This window comes from Schistocerca piceifrons, chromosome 8 (genome assembly GCF_021461385.2).
Source record: "Schistocerca piceifrons isolate TAMUIC-IGC-003096 chromosome 8, iqSchPice1.1, whole genome shotgun sequence".
NCBI lineage: Eukaryota > Metazoa > Arthropoda > Insecta > Orthoptera > Acrididae > Schistocerca > Schistocerca piceifrons.
In genome coordinates, this window is record NC_060145.1 from 317,974,606 (window position 1) to 317,996,553 (window position 21,948).

Below are 21,948 nucleotides of genomic sequence, written 5' to 3' on the forward strand. Positions count from 1 at the left end.
ATTTCATGTTTATTATTTTAATTGATTAATTTTAGCATTTGGCATCTCTTAATTTTAATCACATTGTGATCACTGTATTAAGAGTGGGAAGATTTTTGATTTGAAAAACTGTACTTTTTATTTAGGGAGAAACTGAATTCATTGAATTTTTGTTGCCTGAGCTAGAATCCCCATGGGATCATTACTCTGGTGCATGGAGAAGTTCAAAAATGGCTCTGAGCACTATGGGACCTAACTTCTGAGGTCATCAGTCCCATAGAACTTAGAACTACATAAACCTAACTAATCTAAGGACGTCACACACATCCATGCCTGAGGCAGGATTTGAACCTGCGATCGTAGCACTCGCTCGGTTCCAGACTGTAGCGCCTAGAACCGCTGGGTCACTCCAGCTGGCTGCATGGAGAAGTGTTTCAGAGCACACTCTTCATTGCACATTATTGATAATGAAGTCTGCAACAGACCCTTTATATGTCACATATTGTCCCAACAACATCGCCAGTTACGATTTCAATGCTTATGGGACCATTAAGATTCGACGATCAGTGAATGGAAACATGCCAGCTCTTTGGGTGTATCACATTTTGGCTACACTAGCTTGATGGTCACTTCCACTAATGCCCTCATCGAGGTGTATGACGACTCAGAACCTCCAGCACACCATGGATACAGCCTGGTGCAAGCAGTATTATGCTACAGGAGATATTCTTCTACACTTGCATGAGCCCTGTGGTGGTAATCGAATACACACTGACAACTGTGAACCACCTGCATCCTTTCATGCTTGATGTAATTCCTGTGCTACACTGGTCTAAAGTGAACTCACATTGATTTCTAGGCAACCAAAGTTACCTTATGTAAATCCTACAGAACCCAACTGGCTCACTATTAGGCACCATCACTACATGTGGAAAACAGCGGTCCCATTTTTTACAATAATTACAAGACCTGTGCATACCACCAGAACACTGTCAACAAACTGTCAGATCCTAATAAATAGAACCAGTGGTGTATTTCATTCTGAAGATGGACAAAGAAAGATAGATACCCGCCAGAGTAGCTGAGAGCGCTACTGCACTGCTTCCTGGACTCAGTTAGGCGCACCGGTCCCAGATCGAAGATGCCTGGCGGATTAGCAACGAGGGCGGGTATTCTGGCCAGCCTGGATGTGATTTTAGGCATTTTTCCACATCCCACTGTGTGAATACTGGGCTGGTCGAAAAGTACTGCCTCAGTTATACAACTCACAGACATTTGGACGCATTCACACTATTTCATGGCTTACACTAGACACAGACAGCTGGGGTACACTACTTCCATACCGGGGGTTTCGGGTTGGTGGCAGGAAGGGCATCTGGCCACCCTCTGCAACTAACACTGCCAAACCCATAATAACACAGCCGACTCAATGTTGGTGGGGGAAATGGTCCAAAGAAAGAAAGAAAGAAATATATAGATATATGATCTCTTCAGTGCAGATGGGCACCAGCCTAGAACTCTTACAGCAATCGACGAATAGCTGTGAAAATCTGGGGACAATGGGCAAGGGACACTAATTAGCAGTGTGTGGATAAGTTGAGAATTTAGATCTGTTGGGAGACATGCTAAGGTATTCCTTGCAGTTGTGATGCCTATTGTGCCTGGACGGCGCTGTAGTCAGCACGTTTGCTTTGTAAGCAGGAAACCCAAATTCGAATCCTGGTCTGGCACAAATTTTGAATTTTCCCCATTGATTTAAATTAATACCCTCTCAAAGCAGTATTTGCAATTCCTTTGTGACAGTGTGACATGTATTCGCTTAGTATGGCTTTTCCTTGCCCTGTTCGTTTTATATATGATAATTCACTTCAATCGTGACGTTTTTGTGAAAGCTATTACTAGTTTTGAGATCTTTCAATCCGATTTCTATATTTGTTAGATGGAGAATCTGTACCATTAGATACTCTAAAAATGTGTTGGAGCTGCTACTTTCTAATGATGTAAGGTTTTCTATTTATTTGGTGCTGAGATTCCTACATGTTCAGACAAGATATACATGCAGAGAGCAATTGCTCGTTAGATGGTGCATACCATATTAGCAGTGTCAGTAGTTGGTCCTCTGAGTTTGTTCTATATGCTATGTTGAGCACCTGTCTTTGTATTATGTTTCCTACTCTGTGTGTGGTTTTTTGTTGTACATCATAATGTGTAATTAGTTGCTTACCCTCTGTTTAATTGTTGTGCATTTCGTTTTGTTTGCCTGTGTGTGTGTTTTATGATTACTTATTGCCAATTTCTGTATAGTTTCAGTGCTTTTTTGTTTATTTTATGTGGTATCTTCGTATCACTGCCAAGTAACGCAGCAGTGTCTAGTACTGTGTAGGAAGGAATACCTCAACAATTTTTCCCAGCAGGCACCGAAAGAGAGAGGAGCGTCAACATCCAAAGAGATGTTGCCATAACCTTCATGACTTAGATGCCAGACGATGTGTTCTAGCTCAGTAACATAAGAACCAACATTGCAGTTCACAAGCCAAACGCCTTAAGGAACGTGGGGGTCCTCAATTCGCCAGTCCAGTCCACGAATAGACCATATCTGGGATTGCGATGAGAAGATGTTCTGAATTTTAAGCATTTCGTGAACACTTGTTGACAAACTGCCTGTTAGCTTCTGACTCGGGTTCTGCGGCAGAAATTTGTTTGATGATATTTCTAACATTTCACCAGCACATGTTTCTGGCGTTCTCAAAGCTTCACCCTCCATTGCTAGTCCACCCCTACTAATGGAGGGTGAAGCCTACACAAAGCAAGCCACTCACGCCGGCGAAACATAAGAAAAATTATCAAAAAGACATCAGCTGACGAATCCCAGCTAGGCAGTAAGACGTACACATTCATACCAATCTCCAGACGGTGTTATTAATAAACTGATACAGTATCAATTTCAGGCATAGCTCGTTATTGCTCATTCTGTTACGGCTACAAAAGCTTATTCGTGCCTGTGTGTGCCACACCTCATACTAATATTCATCACGGACATCAGTCCAATGAGATGAATGTTGATTTGTGTAATATATGTTATGTTATCTAAGTCTCTACAAATCTAATAAACTAGCTGTTCTTGGCCATGCTTCAATGTGGCTGTCTGGTTAAATAGAAAAGCAAAAAAAGAGAAAACACTCGTTTCTAATGTATATGAGAACTGGATACACGTTCTAATCTCCTTCTCATCCTTGCCTCTCTGTCTTCTCCTGCACCTCTCTTTGTCCATCTCCTCCTCCACCCAATTTCCAGTTTCTCTGTCCATCAGCTCCTCCCCTCTTTTTGTGCATCCTCGCCTCCCTATCTCTCTTTACCTCCTCCTGCCCTTCTCTCTCCCCCCTGTATCTGTCCAACACCTCCTTGCCCTTTCTCTGCCCATCTTCTCCTGCCCTCTCCCTCAACTTTTTCTCCTGCCCCTGTCTCAACAACTCTACGTCAATGTTGCCCCACTCCTCTGTTCATGTTGAATTCCCACCCCCCCCCCCCTCCCCCCGCTGACAACAGGCTTTGTTTATTGTTACTGGAAATTCAGATCTTGTAGTAGTATTCTAAAATAAGCAAATAAACCATAAATACAACTCTCCTGTTTGCTAATAACGTTTCATTCCTGTAAATTTCATAGATTTATTATACATACAAAAAATATAGAGCCTATAGGAGACCATTAGTTTATTACAGCTGCATGTAGAATTCCGATGTAAATCGGTCGAGCACTTTCTGAAATTTTTTGTAACATTGTTCCCCTTTATTTATGGCATATATATATTACACATATTAAATTAAATAGCCTATGAAGGTCTGAATATTCACAAGAGTACTTTGTGAGAATTTGAAGTAATTCGGTCAACAATTTTTCGAGATCTTTGATAATATTGTTTCCCCTTACATATTTCATATTTGTTTATATATATCATATATATTAAAAAATAGGTATATAAAAGCACACACAAATTCACCTGAAATGTTTTGTCAGAATTTCGAAGCAATCAGTGAAGTACTTGCACATAATTTAGAGGTATAAGAAACGAAGATGCGGTTATTCTTCTATACATGTGGTTATGTGCCACATGACGCTCCAGTAGGTGTATAAAAACACGCTCCTGTTCCAGTGCAATATTGATCAAAATTTTTAAACAATTAGTGAAGAAATTTCGGAGACGCGAACGCAAACATTTACATTTTCATGTGTACACATGTAAGACTGGTGTGTCAAGGTATGAAATTTTTCCATCCCCATCAGTGAATACTCAGAGTATATACAGTCTTATTTATTGCTAGGTAAGAGACCAGATGGAAACCAGAAAATAAATAAGGTTGTGTAGGAAACATTATTTCAGAATTTTGCTCTTAGAATAAGAGTTAAACTGGCTTTAGTAGCTAAACGAAGTCAGTAATGCTTTTTTGAATTCTAAAGTTTATTCATTCTTTTGTAATACATTTTCGTTTACCGTTTTGAAAAATGAAAAGGAAGCTCTTGATATAGAAACAGGAAAAGTATTTTAAATGTCTAAACCGTAAAGGAAGAAACGTTTATGACAAACTAGAGCCTCCTATTTCTGGAATGTGCCAGCAGTCCGCTCAGCCGCTGTGGAAGGAAATGGACGCCCTCCAGCGGTCTTGCAGCGCCTGGTCCCCAGCAGCTCCGTCGCCCACCACCGGCTGTACCGGCTCCTGGTTGCTGGCGGCATCTCCGCTAGGGACCGCTGGTACGTCTGCAGGTTCCTGCGCCATCGCGGCCACGACCTGCAGACAAAGCGACAAGTTGCTTTCGAAACTGACGCAACCATCAACTCTTTTCTCAGTCACCATGTCTTAAGAAAACTGTAGATGTGGTCGTATCATTTATCGATCTAGAAAAAGCATTTGACGATGTACAAAGGTGCAAGGCGTTCGACATTCCCAGGGCAATAGATGTGAGTCAGAAAAAAACACAGATAATATATACAACGACCAAAGAGTAAAAATAATAATGCAAGACCAAGAACGAAGTTCTGAGATTTTAAAGGTTTGAAGACAGGGATATAGACTTCTACCCCTACTGTTCCATCTGCAAACGGAAAAACCAGTGATGGAAATAAAAGGAATGTTCATCAATGGTATTAAAATTCAAGATGAAAGCATATCAATGATGAGATTCGGTTATTGGTATTATTAGTGAAAGAGAAAGAATTACATGGCGTGTTGGACAGATTGATGTCTTCCAAGCATGGATATGCACTGTGAGTGAAACGAAGAGAAGCAGCAGAAGTGAAATCCCGACAAGTGTACACCAAAACTGCAGATTAAGAGGTAGATGAAGTCAAGTAATCCTGTTACCTTGGAAGCACTACAACGCACCATGGAAGATGCAAGGAAAATATAGAAAGCAGGCTAGCACAGGAAAATGGGCATTCCTCGACCAAAGAAGTTCATCACAATAAACAATCGATCTTAATTTAAGGAAGAAATTTGTAAGAATGCATATCTGGATTACTGCATTCTATGGAAAAGATTGTGGGAGAAACTGGGAAACAACAGAATCGAAGTGTCTGAATTGTGGGATTGGAGGAGTAAGTTGAAAATTAGTTGATCTGATAAGATGATAAATGGGGAGATTCTCTGCAGAATCGGCGGAGAGAGAAGAACGGACAGGATGACTGGTCGTGTGTTAGTGCGTAAATAAATAACTTCCATGGCACTTAGGATACGTACAGGATAAAAACTGAAGGATAAGACGAAGATTGGTATATATCCAAGAAATAACTGAAGACGTTGCTTTGCAGCATATGCAACTCTGAGATCAAGAGGTTAGCACAGAAGAGGATTCGTGGTGAGCCGAATGAAACCATTCAGAAATTGATGACACAAAATTAGTCTCAGTGCAGTAGGAACTGAAAGAAATTGGAACCGATCACACTAAATTTTCTTTATAGATTGACCCGATCTAAGAAATCAGCTAGATTACATATCTTGTGACTTTGGAAAAGCATTTGACTCAATACCACACCAACGCTTATTAACGAAAGTACGATTTGATGTAGTTTCAAATACAGTTTGTACATATATTGAGGACTTGCTAGGGAGGATGGAGCATGCTATCTTCTACAGAGGCCACCGAGAGTTCTATAAGTACCCTTACGATTGCTGCAGGAAAGTGTGTCGGGACCACTGCAGTCCATCGTGTGTCAATGATCTAGCAGACAATGTACATAAAGATCTAACACCTCTAACAGAAGATACCGTTATAATAGATTATTCTATGAAAAAGCTGCGCATATACTCCGTCGATTCTTGCAAGGTTTCAAAGTAGCGCAAAGGTTGGCAAGTCCTTGTAAATTTCCAAAAACAAAAATGAGTCACAACTGGAATCATTCAACTCATGGATATAACTCGGAGGAGGGAGGGAGGGGGAGGTAACATTTCTGCAGGGATGTGAAATGGAATGATCACGTAGGACCAATCATAGGTAAATTAAGTCACGGACTTGGTTTCATTGGTATGGTACTGGGAAAATGTTATGACTCTACGAAGGAAATTGCGAATAAAATCCATGAGAGAATCATCCAGGATTGTATTCATCTGTCTTCATCTGTGTTGAGCATATGAACGAACTATAGTACTGTTGGTCACATATTTGTTTGACAAACGGGAGAGTGTCACTGGTTTGCAGAGAACAGACGTAAATGCACATTTGTCGTATCTCGATATACTGCTAGTTATATAAGGCGTTTAAAACAAAGGATCGTATATATTAACAGCAGACGGTATTTATCAAAACTATAAAAACATTTCCTATAAATATTAGTATGGGACCAACTATTTATTGAGGCAAGGACCATTTTACATGCGTTGAGAAAGGTCAGTATAGAGATGTGTAAGCTGCTTACGTCTTGACGTACTTGTCTCATTTCTTCTCTTTCGTGTCGTTACTTAGTCTCCTACGGATGTTGTTGTCACAGAAGGAACTTTCAGCTGTCTTCTACGTCGTCAATTCCGTACACATCGTTTTGAGGTAGTGCTGACACCAGAAAGAAATCGGTTATTCCTTGCGAACAATGCAAGTAGTGAATTGAACTCCTATTATTTTATGCGAGAAGTAACAATCGTGGTATTTTGGTGTGGTTTAGTCACCTGCGTTAATCGACTGACATGTGCAGTGCACGGCGAACTACACGTACAGTGTCATACTGCAACTGAAAAAAATGTTCAGCAGGATGTTATAAAGACTTCCATATAAAGGGACGATTCGGATTAAGAAATTGGGAGGTCTCGTACTGTCCACACAAGGAGTGGAGAGGGACGAATGTATCGAGGAGGAGACAATCCAGAAGCAGATCGCGAAGAACTGGAACTGCTGAAGGCATAAACCATGCTCTTGCGAGTTCAGTTCTACACGAGCTGTTACTTTGTCGAAATCACATAGAGAGCGGTGGTGTAGCAGTAAAGTGCGTGTCTGGAGATCGAGAGGTTTGCAGACTGAATCCCGGCCGGAAATTTTCAGTTTGTTTGATCCATCATTCACCTCTCTGTGATGTACAGAATTGCGATGAACGACATGTGATTCGAACTCCGTATTAAATTGTACTTTCATTTCCCTGGCTGGACAACTGGGTTGAATTAGTGACACGCAAACCACCGAAGTCGCGTCTACTCAAAAGTCTTGCACCCGGTAATTGAGCCACGAAATGGGCTGGGAAGCCCTCGTGCCAAAACGCCGCTTTCCGAAATTATAGATGGATTCCAAGATGGATCGCTGAACATCCTCTGTGTAGAAATTGCACTTTACTAACGAATGAAGTGGGATTCACACATAGAGTGACAATAAATTACAATAATAAACCTGTGTGGGCCGATGCAAATCGATGGATGGGTAGGAATTGTGGGTGGCGCACTACTAGGGCCATACATTTCACCGACCAAATTAACAGGTGCTATTTATTGTCAACTGTCGAACGGAAAATTACACACAACCCTGGACGATGTCACCCTCGTGGAAAGACAAGGAATGTAATTTAAGCAAGAGAGGTCACCTCCCGATTATCTATACTGCGACAGCGACTAACACAAACGTTGAGTGAGAGAGAAATTGGTCGAGCAGCCCCAGTGACATGCGCTTAATCACTCATATTTCTGTCTATGCGGATAACTGAAGGCAAAGTGTTATTCCAAGGTATCGAGTAGGTACATACCTAAGAGGTGTGTGTGTGCCATGCATGTAACAAGATATGACAACAGCAGTCTGTATTTACCCGACTTGGTGGCTCTTTGAGAAAGAGGTATGAGGGATGTATCGGAACGAGTGGTAACCTCAGTGAGCAGCTGCTATAGTGTCATTACACAGATGACCAGAATAATACCCGTATCTCGACGGTTATTTGTTTCCGGACATATGCTTCTACAAGTTCTTTTTCAAGATTTGACTAGTACCATCTCCTGTGGGACACATTGTTTAGACATCCTGTATATGTGAAACCATTCGCAGTTCTGGGCCCATTTTATCTATCACGGCACATGAAATACAAATGGCGTTGAGGAAGTCGAATGTGTAGACGGAAGCCGTAGGTTTTACAATCTTTACCCAGAAAAGTATGTGTGTTATATGAAAATACACATCAAAATTACGATTGACGGATGCCGTTCTCAGCTTGAAACAAACAGTAAGATTTTCCGATCTCAGATTGGACTATCAGCTTACTTGTTTATCACACGTAAAATATCTTGAAACGAGAACCTTTAATGCTCCAAACATTTTGATATATCTCAGTAGGTGGACACAAGTGAAGACATGTCATACCTTTTACTGTTTTGTAAAACCAATGTTTCATGCTGGCTCGATTGACGGAGTAGGATCTGTGGATTAACTCTCCCAAAAAAGATAGAAAGCGTCCACCATCGGTGTGTTAGGGTGTCTACAGACAGCTTCATATTAATGATCATAAACAGCATATTCTTCGACATTAGTGAACCTTGATTTTGATGCACTGGAAATTCGTTACGATCTAGCATAGTTAATCTCACTGACAGATGTACACATGTGCACATGTTTGCTGTTGCAGCAATGATTCCTTTTCGAATTGAGGTAAACAAGCACTACAGAAATCTAGATAAGACGGACATGCATGTGCTACACATTCGCGAAGAATGGCTTCAATGAGGTATTGTAAAGTTGCTAATAAACGAGGACCTAAAAATACAATGATTTCAAAACAACAAGTCTGATAAGCTATCTCCTAAAAATATTGATAAAAATTATTCACAAAAAAATCTAAAAATGTTTATGAAGAGCGAATTGCACCTACACAGTGTGTCTTCTGTAATACTGCCGGTACGCAAGAGGTTTGTTCTGCATTCAGATCTTATTCCAGAGGTGATGTATTGTGACGGCTATTGGTCTTTCATTATCAGAAGGGCTTTGGTAGACTACAGCAATACAAGGTGACTGAGGTACTAACAAGAAGTAGGATAGATGATGAATGATTAACCTCTATTAGAATCAATATATTGCTGTGAGGTTAGAAAAAGAGAAATCTGGTACTTTAGAGATATGGCGCAGAGTGATCTCGGCTGTTTTATATTGACACTGACGTCTAATCTTCATTCGAGATATTTCTTCAAAGAAGCCCAAATGTGGAAGAAGGTATCGTCTTGATGGAGATTAGCTGATCAATACCAGCTACGCTGTAATATCGGCTTAAATAGTCTCCAGCATCTTGCATACTCAATTAAGAAAGGTATTGGGCATTATGTCACAGAACTGAACATAAATAAAATAAATAGTCAGTAAGATAGACATACCAAGCTGTCATCTAAATATTAATGGTGAACTTAATGCAGAAATAAATAAAAATTAGCGCACCTGGGAACTAACATTAACAACCAATGGGATAACTCGCAAGAAATTGAAGTCTGTATTAAAGGAGCTAGAGACAGGAACCTTTCCGAACAAGAGGAAGTGACATAGCTATGAAAGTTACCAACATTCGGGATGGACAAGCACTAGAAAACGAAAAGTAAGTACGTTTCTGCATTTTGTGAAGTGTTCAGTTTTGAGTTTCAAGGCATTTTGTAACAAGCTGTCAATCTTTGCACCACTCTGAAATCTTATTGAGATTTGACTGGGTTTTGTGCAGCATTTTAAAATAGTACTTAATTAGGGATAACTCCATCACATGCAGAAAGTATGAGATTACTATGGATATTGCCTACCAGGCTTTTAACGTGCAATACGAACAGCAAGGATCCCATCCCATTACATTTTGCTGTGGAACGCCTGATGTTACTTTCACACCTGTCGACGACTCTTCATCCAAGCTCTCACGTTGCGTCTTCACTACCAAGAAATTGTCATTTCAGTCCCAGATGTCATTTGAGACAAACCAAATGGCCATGCTTTGGGCTGATAAGCTTTGGTGCAGTACCAACTCATATGCTATCGCTTATGCGAAGCGAAGGTCGAAACGCAGTCGCACTTACCACGAGAGCCAGACAGAGGAACAGGAGAGATTTGGTGGAGGCTGCCATGACGACTGATGCAGCTCTGGCGTCTCCTCGTCCCTTATATACACGATGCAGTAGCGACGACTGCGTGCTCTGTGAACTGGAAGAGAGAAGCAAATATCGCGTGAGGCCTGCTGTTGCAGCTGTCTGCATCGACAAACAACACATTTTGTTAAGGTGCCGGAAATGTGTATTGCGCAGAAGGAAGAAATGACACCTTAGGCGAAGTCGCTAATACGCGTCTGTGTAGTGGCGCTGCCGATTCGGCTCCTGGTGGTGGATGAAATTGTCACTGCCAGTATTTCGCCATTGATTGGGGAAGATGTGATTAAGTACAGTTCTGATCACTCTCTCTGTTGCGCTAATCGTATACAAGTGAAGTTCCTGAGACATACCTGTACTGAGTCTCACCTCTATCTATGTTAATGATGTAGAATGTAGCAATGAGTTAAAATTTCGCAGAAAGTACCGGATCCAACAACGTTTATATATTAGTGGATACACGAAAAATTTGTCCATAGCTTTCCATCCCACGTTCATCTGCTTAAAAGGACATTTACACTGTATCGATATATGATGGTCTCAAGAAAAGCCTTTCAAAAATTTTAAAACTATTGGAATAAGTACATTTAATGGTAATTCATTTGTTAAAGAGCTAAACTTCAAGGTCTATACATAAATTCCGATAGAATATGTAGAACAACTTAAACTGGAAAGAACACAAGCAAAATGTTGTGGGGAAGGCGAACCAAAGACTGCGTTTTGTTGGCAAAAACTTATAAGATGCAACAGATCTACTAAAGAGACTGCCTACACTATGTTTGTGCGTCCTCTTTTGGAGTACTGCTGTGTGCGATGTGGGATCCTGAACAGATAACATTAACGGAGTACACCGAGAAAGTTCAATGAAGGGCAGCACGTTTTGTATTATCGAGAAATAGGAGAGACAGCATCACGGACGTGATACAGGTTTTGGGGTGGACATCATTAAAAGAAAGGCGTTTCTCTTCTCACGAAATTTCAGTCATCAACAGCCCCCTCCGAATCTGAAAATATTTTGCTGACGCATACCTACATAGGGAGAAACAATCATCATAATAAAATAAGGGAAACCAGAACTGGCATGGAAAGATATAGGTGTTCGTTTTTATCGAGTGCTGTTGGAGGATGAAATATAGAGAATTATTGTGAATGTGATTTGATGAACCCTCTGCCAGGCGCTTGAGATTTGCAGGATATGAATGTAGATGTACATGTAGACGTAGATGTAGACGTAGAAGAGTTGCCTTCTTAAATCCAAGAGAAGGTGGAATGTTGTAACACAATGGAGGGAACAAAAGGGTAGTATCAAAAATCTCTTTGCTCTTTTCTAGGAGAAGCCTCGTACAGGATGTAGGCAAGTGCTATGTCCATCATAGTGCGACTCCCCGGAAACGCTGTCTCTCTGACAATGGATACACTACACCGTGATCGTCGGACTTGGGCAAGTGGTGTACTGGTTTTAACCAATTTAAGACGAGTTTTTGATAAATAATACGGACTTTCGGGCACGGAAGTAGCATTGTGGCACATAGTTTGAGCTTCCATAGTGCCCTGTTCCAACTGGATGCGAAGATCGATCAACAATCGAGATGCATTGCACATGAGTAAATGAATTTTAGCATTCAGTAATGTACTACATTCTTTCTAAAACCACCGAAAGGTTTGTCATTTATCTGTTCTGCCAAGGTGAAGAAATGAATGATACTTTCGACATGAAAGCAGATCTTAAAATGTTTCCTTCACAGTATAGTGTAATTACTCACTTGTATGTGACCTGTTATCTAAGTACTAAAAGTGAGTATATATTTCATGTACACCAATGCATAATTGTGTATGGTTTTCCTTCAAATTTTTATGTAATAACAAGAAATCAAAGGAACAATTTGTGCCTTTTTTAAACTACAGCATTACTGAACTACATATCGCTAAAATGAGAATTAGATACTATTTCTACATCGTACTAAAATTGCTTCCAGTCCTCCAGCTTTATAACTTAGATTGTATTAGCAAAGAACGTATTACTACAGTTATTTATAGTCTTTGATTGCATATGAACTTCATTCTGATTACTAGTTCTGATGTTAGCCATCTTCAGATCTGTTACAAGAGATATAAAAGAATAATACCAATTAACGACTATATCACAACAAATACAATAAACTGCAATTTAAATTTGTACAGCCTCTACGTCACAGTGCCCAAACATACCAATTGTTCCCACTGCTCAATTCAAATTTATCCTGTCGTAAGTTTTTCTTTAGAACATGTACACGCCACAACTTAAAATTGCTTCATATGAATGATATCAGCACCTTTAAATAATTGTGCATAGACAAGGTAGCTGCCCCACTTCCTAATACTGAATAATGTAACTTTCAAATAAGCAATCGTTTAAAAACATTTAAATTTTCATTAGAAGCTGATACGAATATTCATTTATGTTTTACAACTGTTGTTTTTTGTCGACTTCATTCCGAAGCCTGGTTTGATGTAGCTCTCCACTCTATTATTCGCTGTTCAAGCCTCTTCACCTCCAAATAACTACTGTAACCTACATCCTTCTGAACCTGCTTCCTGTATTCAGCTGTTGGTATTACTTTTCTTCACAGACACCATATTTCAAAATCATCTATTCTCCTGTTGTTCGGATGTTTACCGTCCACTTTTCCCTTTCACACAAACCTCCACTTCAAACAGTACTTTCAGAAAAGACTTCCTAACAATTAAAGTTATATTAGGTCTTAACAAATATGAAGAGCACAAGGCAAAAATGATGATAGTCAACTTTTTCCCATTCTGAGGTTAGGACAGGAATTTGTAGCTCAAATACGGCCGAATTTGTAGGGAGGTGTACACAGCAAGAATGCTGGCAGTTACTAAGTTATTTACCATTTTATTTTTGTTGTGCACGGTAAAACTGATGAATGTCATCTGTGTTCATGGCACATATGATGAAAGTCATTTCATAAGGCTGGCAAAACCTGCTTGATCAGGAGTTCAACGTGCTGTCTTCATTCTTTTGTTTACTTTGTGTTTGTGGTTAGAAAGCTGCCAAAGTTAATAGCTTGTGTTCTTGGTAGTAGTTTCTGAGAAAATGAGTGAATTAAGTGAGTCAAGTGTGGATGAAGATTGTGAAAACGTCAGTAAACCTAGCACAAAGAAGAGAAAATCCCATGGAAGGGTAAGAGATGTGATGAAAAAACTTAAAGTGTGTACTCACAAAAATGGGTCTGATTGCAGATGTAAAAGACTGCAGTGTTTTGATAGAGTTTGTGAAGCTGAGAGAAAAAGATTAATGTCTCATTTTAATAGTTTAGAATCTAATGATGGTCAGTCCACATACTTGGCGGGCTTATCAATGTTTATGACGTCAAAAATCGCAGACCAAGAAAGCCTGAAAATGAATCTAGTTTTAATGATAAGAACTACACCTACAAAGTAAGAATAATGGATGGTGATAATTTTATTGACACCCTTGTGTGTTATAAAGCATGTTTGTCTATTTTGGATGTAACTGGAAGAAGGGTTCAAACTATTCAAACGAGTCTGAAAGAAACAGGTGAACCTCCAACAGACAAGAGAGGAAAGTATGACCACAGACATTGTAGGACCTCAGAAGAAGTTAAGCAAAGTGTCACTGATCACAGTGCATCGTTTAAGGGCCGTACAAAGCATTATAGTTTCGATAAAACTAAAAAAATATACTTGCCAGACACTTTAAATTTGAAAAAATGTACACATTGTACAAAACAGGTATGCCTAGTGGTAATATTGTGTCCTATGAATATTATAGACAGATATTCGTATCTAAGCTTAACATAGCTTTTGGATATCCCAGAAGCGACACCTGCAGTGCATGTGACAGGTACCAAGCAGAAATGAAAGCTCTAAACCTCCAGCTGGAACAGACTAATGATGACAAGGAAAAAGCAAATATTTTAAGCAGAATTGAGACAAAACAATGTGAGAATGAACAACACTTGAGGAAAGTTAACATGTTTTATGACACAAAGAGAAAATGTAGGAAAATTCAAGGAAAAGGGAGGATACTCAGGCACTTACTACTGATTTTCAAAAAAATGTAAGCTTACCTAATTTGACCACAAATGACGTTTACTACCGCCAATTGTCACTGTATTTGTTCAATGTGCACAGCCTATCTAAGGGAAATGCAACTTTTTTTGCTTACTCAGAAACAGAAGGAGGTAAAGGTGCAGACGAAGTAGTATCGATGTTGCACTATTATATCTTCACCATGTTACAGTCCAATGTTAAAAATTTGTACATATTTTGCAATTCTTGTAGCGGACAGAACCAGAACTACACCATGTTTCGCTTCTGTCATTATGTGGTACAGATCCTTAAAAACTAGACTGCATAGCAATTATATTCCCTATTCGCGGCCATTCTTACCTAGAATGCGATAGAGATATGGCCCTGATAAGCGGCAAATTTCCCACAGAGATACCACAACATTGGGTAAATGAAATAAAGAATGCCAGAGTAAGGCCTTCGCCTTTCACTGTGATTGAAGCTGACCAAAACCTATTTAGAGAATGGACTGCTTTTTTGGAAAATCAATATCACAAGAAATGCCCATTTGCTACACGACCAATTCGTGAATTAAAATTTTCAAAAGACCATTGTAGGTTAGTTGAACACAGACCATCTTACACTGGGTACTTTCTGATGTCACCGATCCTAACACAACACCAGATTACCAAGCTTTCAAGAGAGACAGAAGAACCTGGAGATAATACGTCCTTCTCTTTACCACCAATTCTGCGTGAAGGTAAGAGAAAATGACGCAACACTTTACCTTTGCTTTCACATATCAGTAATCTATAAACCTATAATGAGTTATATGGTGTCACCGCCAGACACCACACTTGCTAGGTGGTAACCTATAAATCGGCCGCGGTTCCTTAGTATACGTCGGACCCACGTGTCGCCACTATCAGTGATTGCAGACCGAGCGCCGCCACACGGCAGGTGTAGTCTAGAGAGACTCCCCAGCACTCGCCCCATTTGTACAGCCGACTTTGCTAGCGATAGATCACCGTCTACATACGCTCTCATTTGTCGAGACGACAGTTTAGCGTAGGCTTTAGCTACGTCATTTGCTATGAGCTAGCAAGGCGCCATATTCTTCAGGAATGTATTCTGAACTGATAATATTGTGAATCATGTACCTTCAAGAGCGACGTTCATCATTTATGGATTAAAGTTAAGTATCAAACAAATTACGTCCGCTTTCTGAATTCTATTTCCTTGTCATGTTCCAGACCTTACGTCAGTATAGTCCCTCCCTCCTCACGCCAGCCTGCGTGAGCTAAAACGCGTGAATTTCGGCCTCTTCTAGTAACATGGTGTTGGCACTTCCGCCAACACAACAAGTTATAGAATAATACCTCATAACAATAGTGTAACCTTGAAAGTAATTAAAACTTATCAGTATAGGAAATATTTTTGCCGTTATTGCAACAGATATTTAGTTAGGTTATTAGTTAAATTCATAATACTCTATGTAAGTAGGTAGGTTACTATTTTATGACAAAAACCACAAGCAGGTTCCCTTGTTTTAGCTCAAAAGTTTGCTTATTTCGAGATCTGATTAAAGTAAAACCTGGAAAGTACCAAGTCCTGCAGCATCTGAAGCAGTTTTGCAGTCCATCTGCTCAAAAGTACTTTGAAGAACTTCCTCATTGACAAAATGTAAGTTGTAATTAACAGTGTTAAAATAAAATCTATATGGGCCTAATGTGTTAAAATCTAGAGTATTGTAAATCTTATAAAATAAACAGTAGACAGAATCTGTTTACAGGTTACAAGATCCACTGAAGAGGCACAGAAAGATAGTGGGCTTTCATCGTTTTTACCAATTTTTTTATGACTACCATCACTTTTACCATGTTTTTGTGTACCTATTTAAGTTTTTGATTAATAAAGTATCTTAAAATTGAAAATGTGTTTATTGTATTACATTTATTACCTAAACAAATAGATATAGAACAAGAAAAATGTTGTTGCGATAGTTATACGGTGAACGTTTATGATATACGAGAGACTAGAGCAGAAAATTCGTCGTCCTGAAAAGTTACAAAAAAGTGACTATCATCATTTTTGCCTTGTGCAATTCATATCTCTTTTCCAAGATGTCTTTCATGCTATAGCCAGTCTGCATTTTATATTCCTTCTACGTCGTCTATCATCAGTTAATTTTCCGCCCAAATAGTAAAACTCATCTACTACTTTTAGTATCTCATTTCCTACTCCAATTTCTTTGGCATCACCTTCAGTATCACCTGACGTATTTCGACTACATTTCATTACTCTTGATTTACTTTTGTTGCTGTTCATCTTATAACCTCTCTTCAAGTATTACGTCACAGGATCCTTCGTTGTTTCTGCCACAATTACCATGTCGGCGGCAAAGCTCGATGTTTTCATTGCTTCTCCTTATACTTTTCCCTGTGCTTCAACTACGACAAAATAAAATTAAAAGAAAAGCAAAATAGTGAGAACTTTGCGTCCTAAGTTGTTCTTATTAAAATAATGGAAGACTAACTGAAAAAGCATTGTGGTCCAAAATTATTTAGGTATATATGATTGCACATATTTTCTTTTCTATGTATACGTAATTATTTAGTTTCGTTTTCTTAATTCATGCTGTAAGCCAAGCACCGTCTTGTGGACATCGTTGAATATCCCGCTTCACGCCCTGTAGTTCCGATAAATGGTGGCTATACGTAGCCTTCAACATGGCGTCTATAACGGAGGTGCATTCCAAGCAGAGAGCTGTCATTGAGTTTCTTTTGGCGGACAACTGGTGCATCGCAGATATTCATAGGTGTTTGCAGAATTTTTACGGAGATCTGGCAGTGAATAAAAGTACAGTGAGGCGTGAGGTGAGGCGTCTGTCAGCACCGCAACAAGCTCACGCAAACCTTCTGATCTCCACGCGCCGGCCACACACAGATGGGACTCCTTCAATGTTGGAACGTGCGAATACTCACATTCGTGGTTATCGACGTGTCTCAGTCCAGTATCTCATTGCTCAACTGAACGTCTCTGTTAGTTGTGGTGACATAATCGTCCATTAGTTGGAGCGATAGTCGCAGGCGATGAAACATGTGTTCATCTCTTCGAATCGCAAACAAAATGGCAATTTCTGCAATGGCGCCACACCGCTTGTCCTCCGGAGAAAAAAATCAAAGCATCACCCTCAGCCGGCAAAGTCCTGGCGATGGTCTTCTGGGACTCTGAAGGGGTCATTCTGTTTGATGTCCTCCGTCATGATGCAACAATCAGCTGTGAAGTGTACTGTGCTACACTCATAAAATTCAAAAAACAAATTCAGCGTGTTCATCGCCACAAAAATGCAAACGAAGTTCTCTATGGAAAAGCAAGGCCTCACTCAAGTCCACGCAACTGAAAGGAGCTCACAGAATTTCTTCTTCTTCCTCATCTACCCTACAACTCGGATCTCACCTCTCGTACTTTGTGTCTGCCGTCTGTTTGGTTCAATGAAGGAGGCACTCTGCGGAAAGCAGCATGTGGATAATGACGATGTTATTGATGCAGCAAGGCGTTGGCATCGAGGTGGTAACGTGCGGGCACCCCCAGTAAGGTGTCTTATACCGGTCGCATTGAACGGAGACTATGTTTAAAAATAAGTTTTTGTAGCGAAAACGCTGGGGAATAATATAGTGTGTTTCAATGTGAAATGAAACCAACATGCTTTCAGGAAAAAATGTATTGCATTGCTTTTCGAATGCCCCTCGTAGATGGGTCTTGGGAACTTTGTGCGACAGGTTCAAGAGTTCTTGAATATTTCTGACAGCATGTTCGGCAGCTAACAGATGTGCACCAAAAGTAAAGATTCTATTCGTAATACGTAAAGTGGCGTAGGTGCAGAGCGCACTAGTAGGGGACAGTGGTGTCAAAAGATGAAGAGAGTGATTTGCTCCTAGTTGTTGCATCGAATTAGTTTGCGTTTGAGGATAGGCAACCCACTAATTAAATTTCCAACGCAGGCTACCGTACAGAATCAAGTTTTTGTTTGTAAATTGGAGAAACAAAATCTTTCTGGCATTCTGTAGATGTTTGCTCCAGGTTTCGTCTTTTATATATTAGTTGATGTTGATCTTCTATATGACAAGGAGATTAGGGTTTAACATCTTGTTGATGAAGTGGTCGGTAGAGTTGGTGGGCAGTTTCACAGTGGACAAGTGTGAGGAAGGAAGCCAGTCATGTCCTTTTCAAAGGAACCATCCTAGCATTTGTGCAGTGTCCACATTGAACGGTTGGCTGGTGCTATCCTAACGAGCAACGGTGCCCAGAAGAAAGTGGCCTGTAGTCAGCTGTCAATGCGGGGCACGAAGGGCTGTTGTGGTATCCAGGGCTCGTGGTTCAGGTTGTGCTTTGGGGGAGGGGGGTGAGTGGAGACGGCTACAGATATCGTGATTAATAACATCTCTCAGAAGCTAGTGTTGAAGCCGTTGTCAGTGCCTCCACGGCTTGTCGACTGTCACTGCGGAATGCAGTTTTTGGTAGTGCTGAGACTGGTAGGTCGGGTTGTGTTTGGAAATGGATGGCCAGTGTCATAATCAGTTCCTGGGATGACCTAGTAAAAGACATTTCTTTGTGGAGCCACGTCAGGGACCTCAATTAGCTGCCGTGTGGGACTGTACGAGATGTGATCACGATCGGCGTGGGTGAGGTTGCTGTGTGGACAACAAGCTGATGGAGTGATTGCTGCCTTTCCCAGTCTGATGCATAGCACCTCAGTGGAGGCAGGGAACAGTAGATCATAAGAATCATAACCTGAGTGCTTCTGACAATTAATGGTAGCGTCATGTAGACCTTGTGACTGGTGTGGTACATAGTGTTATATGAGAACGTGCACTAAGTGTAGCCACTACCTGAGTGGAAGTCTGACAATGCTGAGTATAGGGTTGTTTGTATTAGTAGCATGCAGGTTGTAGAGCAGTGTGTGTTGTGTTAAAGAATGGGCCTCATTGTTTCAGTACAACCAGCGGCATGATTAACCAAATTAAGTATATGTTAGTTGTTTTTTTACGATTGTGAATCATTTGTTTATTCAATGGTTTTAAGAACTGATTGTGTATTGAATTTTTGTGACTGAACTAGTGGTTGAATCATCTGTATAAAGATTTATATTGCTTTATGTGAATGAATTGTCATATTGTAGTGGTATAATTGTTTAAATAGTGTGAAGTATGGGTAGCTTGATAGTGTTGTTGGTAGCTGGCGTCTTAGTTCTTGGGTGTCGATAATAATGGTGGCTCAAGATGTACTTAGAAGTTATGTTTTTGAGTCTCCACAGAGCTCAGTTTGATGTGTTTCTGTGTTAAGATTTCATATTTTCAGTTTGTTAAAATAGACCTATAATGAAGTCCCTATTTGAGTTTCTTCAGGTGCTTCTAACAACAAAATATGAGGAAAGGGCCAGTTTCAGGAATATAATTAAATGTTTCATTACCTATGACTGTACTACCTGTTCTCGTATCAAGAAGAGGAAGTTTCTGTCATCCGTTCTCTTGAGTAACGCAATAGAAAAAGTAAACCAACATATTATCCAACCGAACGGGCACACAGCATTAAAAATTGTACTTCCAATAACAGTGGAGTGTAGATGCGAGGTTTGGGACAGTGAACCATCAGCTCATTGGCTCATGTTTGAGGGATGGAATTCTTAACATGCAAAAGTATTGCAAACACCTAACTGATTATCTTCCACGGATGCTAGAAGACGTTTCTCCATAGACTAGCTGGAACAATTGGTACCAACAAGAAGGCTCTCCAGCGCACATGAAGTACTACAGCACGTCTTCACAAACTGTTTCACCAACAGGCCAGTGCAGTGCTAAGCATACTGGACTCGCATTCAGGAGGTCGATGGTTGAAACCAGCATTTCAGAATTCTGATTTACGTTTTATATAGCTCACAGCCACTTTCCTTCTGCATCCTTCACTAATCCGACCTCTTGCTCTGTCTCTAATGACTTCGTAATCGATGTTAAACACTAAACTCCTGCACCGTCTCCTCACGATTTTGTTTCCAAATCATTGTATTGTATGCAGAGGACCTGTACCTTGGCCAAGCTGTTCTCCGGATCTGACACCTGCAGACCTTTCTTTTCGTGGGGGAAGCTGAAAGGCCCTGTCTACAAAGACATGCCAACTACACCTGATGACATGCAACAATGTATTACTGCAGCCTGATTAGACATCTCCACTGAAATGCTAGCACATGTGCAGCAGTTGTTCCATACCACAGTGCAGTCGTGTATTGCCACTGCCGGAGGTCATTTTGAAAACCACCTGTGATTGTCCATTGTCTCCTTACAGGCCAGAATCCACATAATTAATGTGTGCACTTGTGTTGTTCTTTAGTGTGTCCTATCAGAGGTATTGTACTAGTGTCAGTGTGGGAACTTTTCAAAATACAATATCTCGTAAATGATTCACCCTAGAGTCTTGCATCAAAAACCGCTGACATTCCAATTTACCCTACTTTTAGTGTGCTAAGGTCAATAGGTATTGTCTCCTTTAAAAAATGTATATTTGTACAAAAATACATTCTCTAAGTATTATTACAATGCATTGATTGGCTAACAATACGAGCCCCTGCCTACCAATCCATTCTGTGCAAACCGCACATCAATAACACTTTCCATTTCCGTAATAGTAAGAGTGCAAGTTTTAGATAATCCATCCCATGTATACATAAAAGTCAAAACTTTATGATGACTGCCCACCACGACATTGGATGCTGCCTTGTGGTATTGCTGGCATGTGACACGGGAAAAAACGTAAGTAAGCAGAGCAGATACAGACGGGGGATCACCCTAGCGAAGACACGGCTGTAATTGGGGAAATGAATTGAGGTGATTATGACAAAGGGCAGATTATTATCATGCAGCATGTGAACGAGTATGTTGGAAACAGCGAAACTGATCGGTGTTCACATGCTACTGTTGCGAGCATCTACAGAAAGAGAAAGGGGTACAGTGAAACTACTTCTAGGTGCTAAATGGGTGCACAGCCACGACGCTTCACAGAAAGTGACGCTCGGAGGCTTGTCTGCTCTGTAAAGTAGGATAGATGGTGATCTGTGGCATCTCTGCCGAAAGCGTAGAGCGCTGGTGAGTAGTTATTCCATGGGGATTCTAGTGCACACGACAAAAGCCAACGGAATTATCATCTCAGTTCCCGTCCCTCCCCCCCCCCACTTTTTCCCTAACATAAAACCACAATCATTTTAACCAAGAAACCTCTCAGTAGTTGTTCCATGGGGATTCTAGTGCACACGACAACAGCTAACGGAATCATCACCTCAGTTCTCGTCCCCCCAATTTTTCCCTAACATAAAAACCACAATTA

The 21,948-nt window shown here is 40.4% G+C and overlaps 1 protein-coding gene across 1 annotated transcript; it reads right to left on the minus strand.

Moving 5' to 3' along the window:
* Positions 1 to 4,415: 4,415 nt before the first annotated feature.
* Positions 4,416 to 20,530, minus strand: LOC124712316. The gene is made up of 3 exons (XM_047242609.1): positions 20,512 to 20,530; positions 10,474 to 10,597; positions 4,416 to 4,764 (listed from the first exon to the last, which is right to left on the minus strand). Exons 1-3 carry the CDS (start codon positions 20,528 to 20,530, stop codon positions 4,572 to 4,574), a joined length of 336 nt encoding a protein of 111 aa, XP_047098565.1. The 3' UTR covers positions 4,416 to 4,571.
* Between the last annotated feature and the right edge of the window lie 1,418 nt (positions 20,531 to 21,948).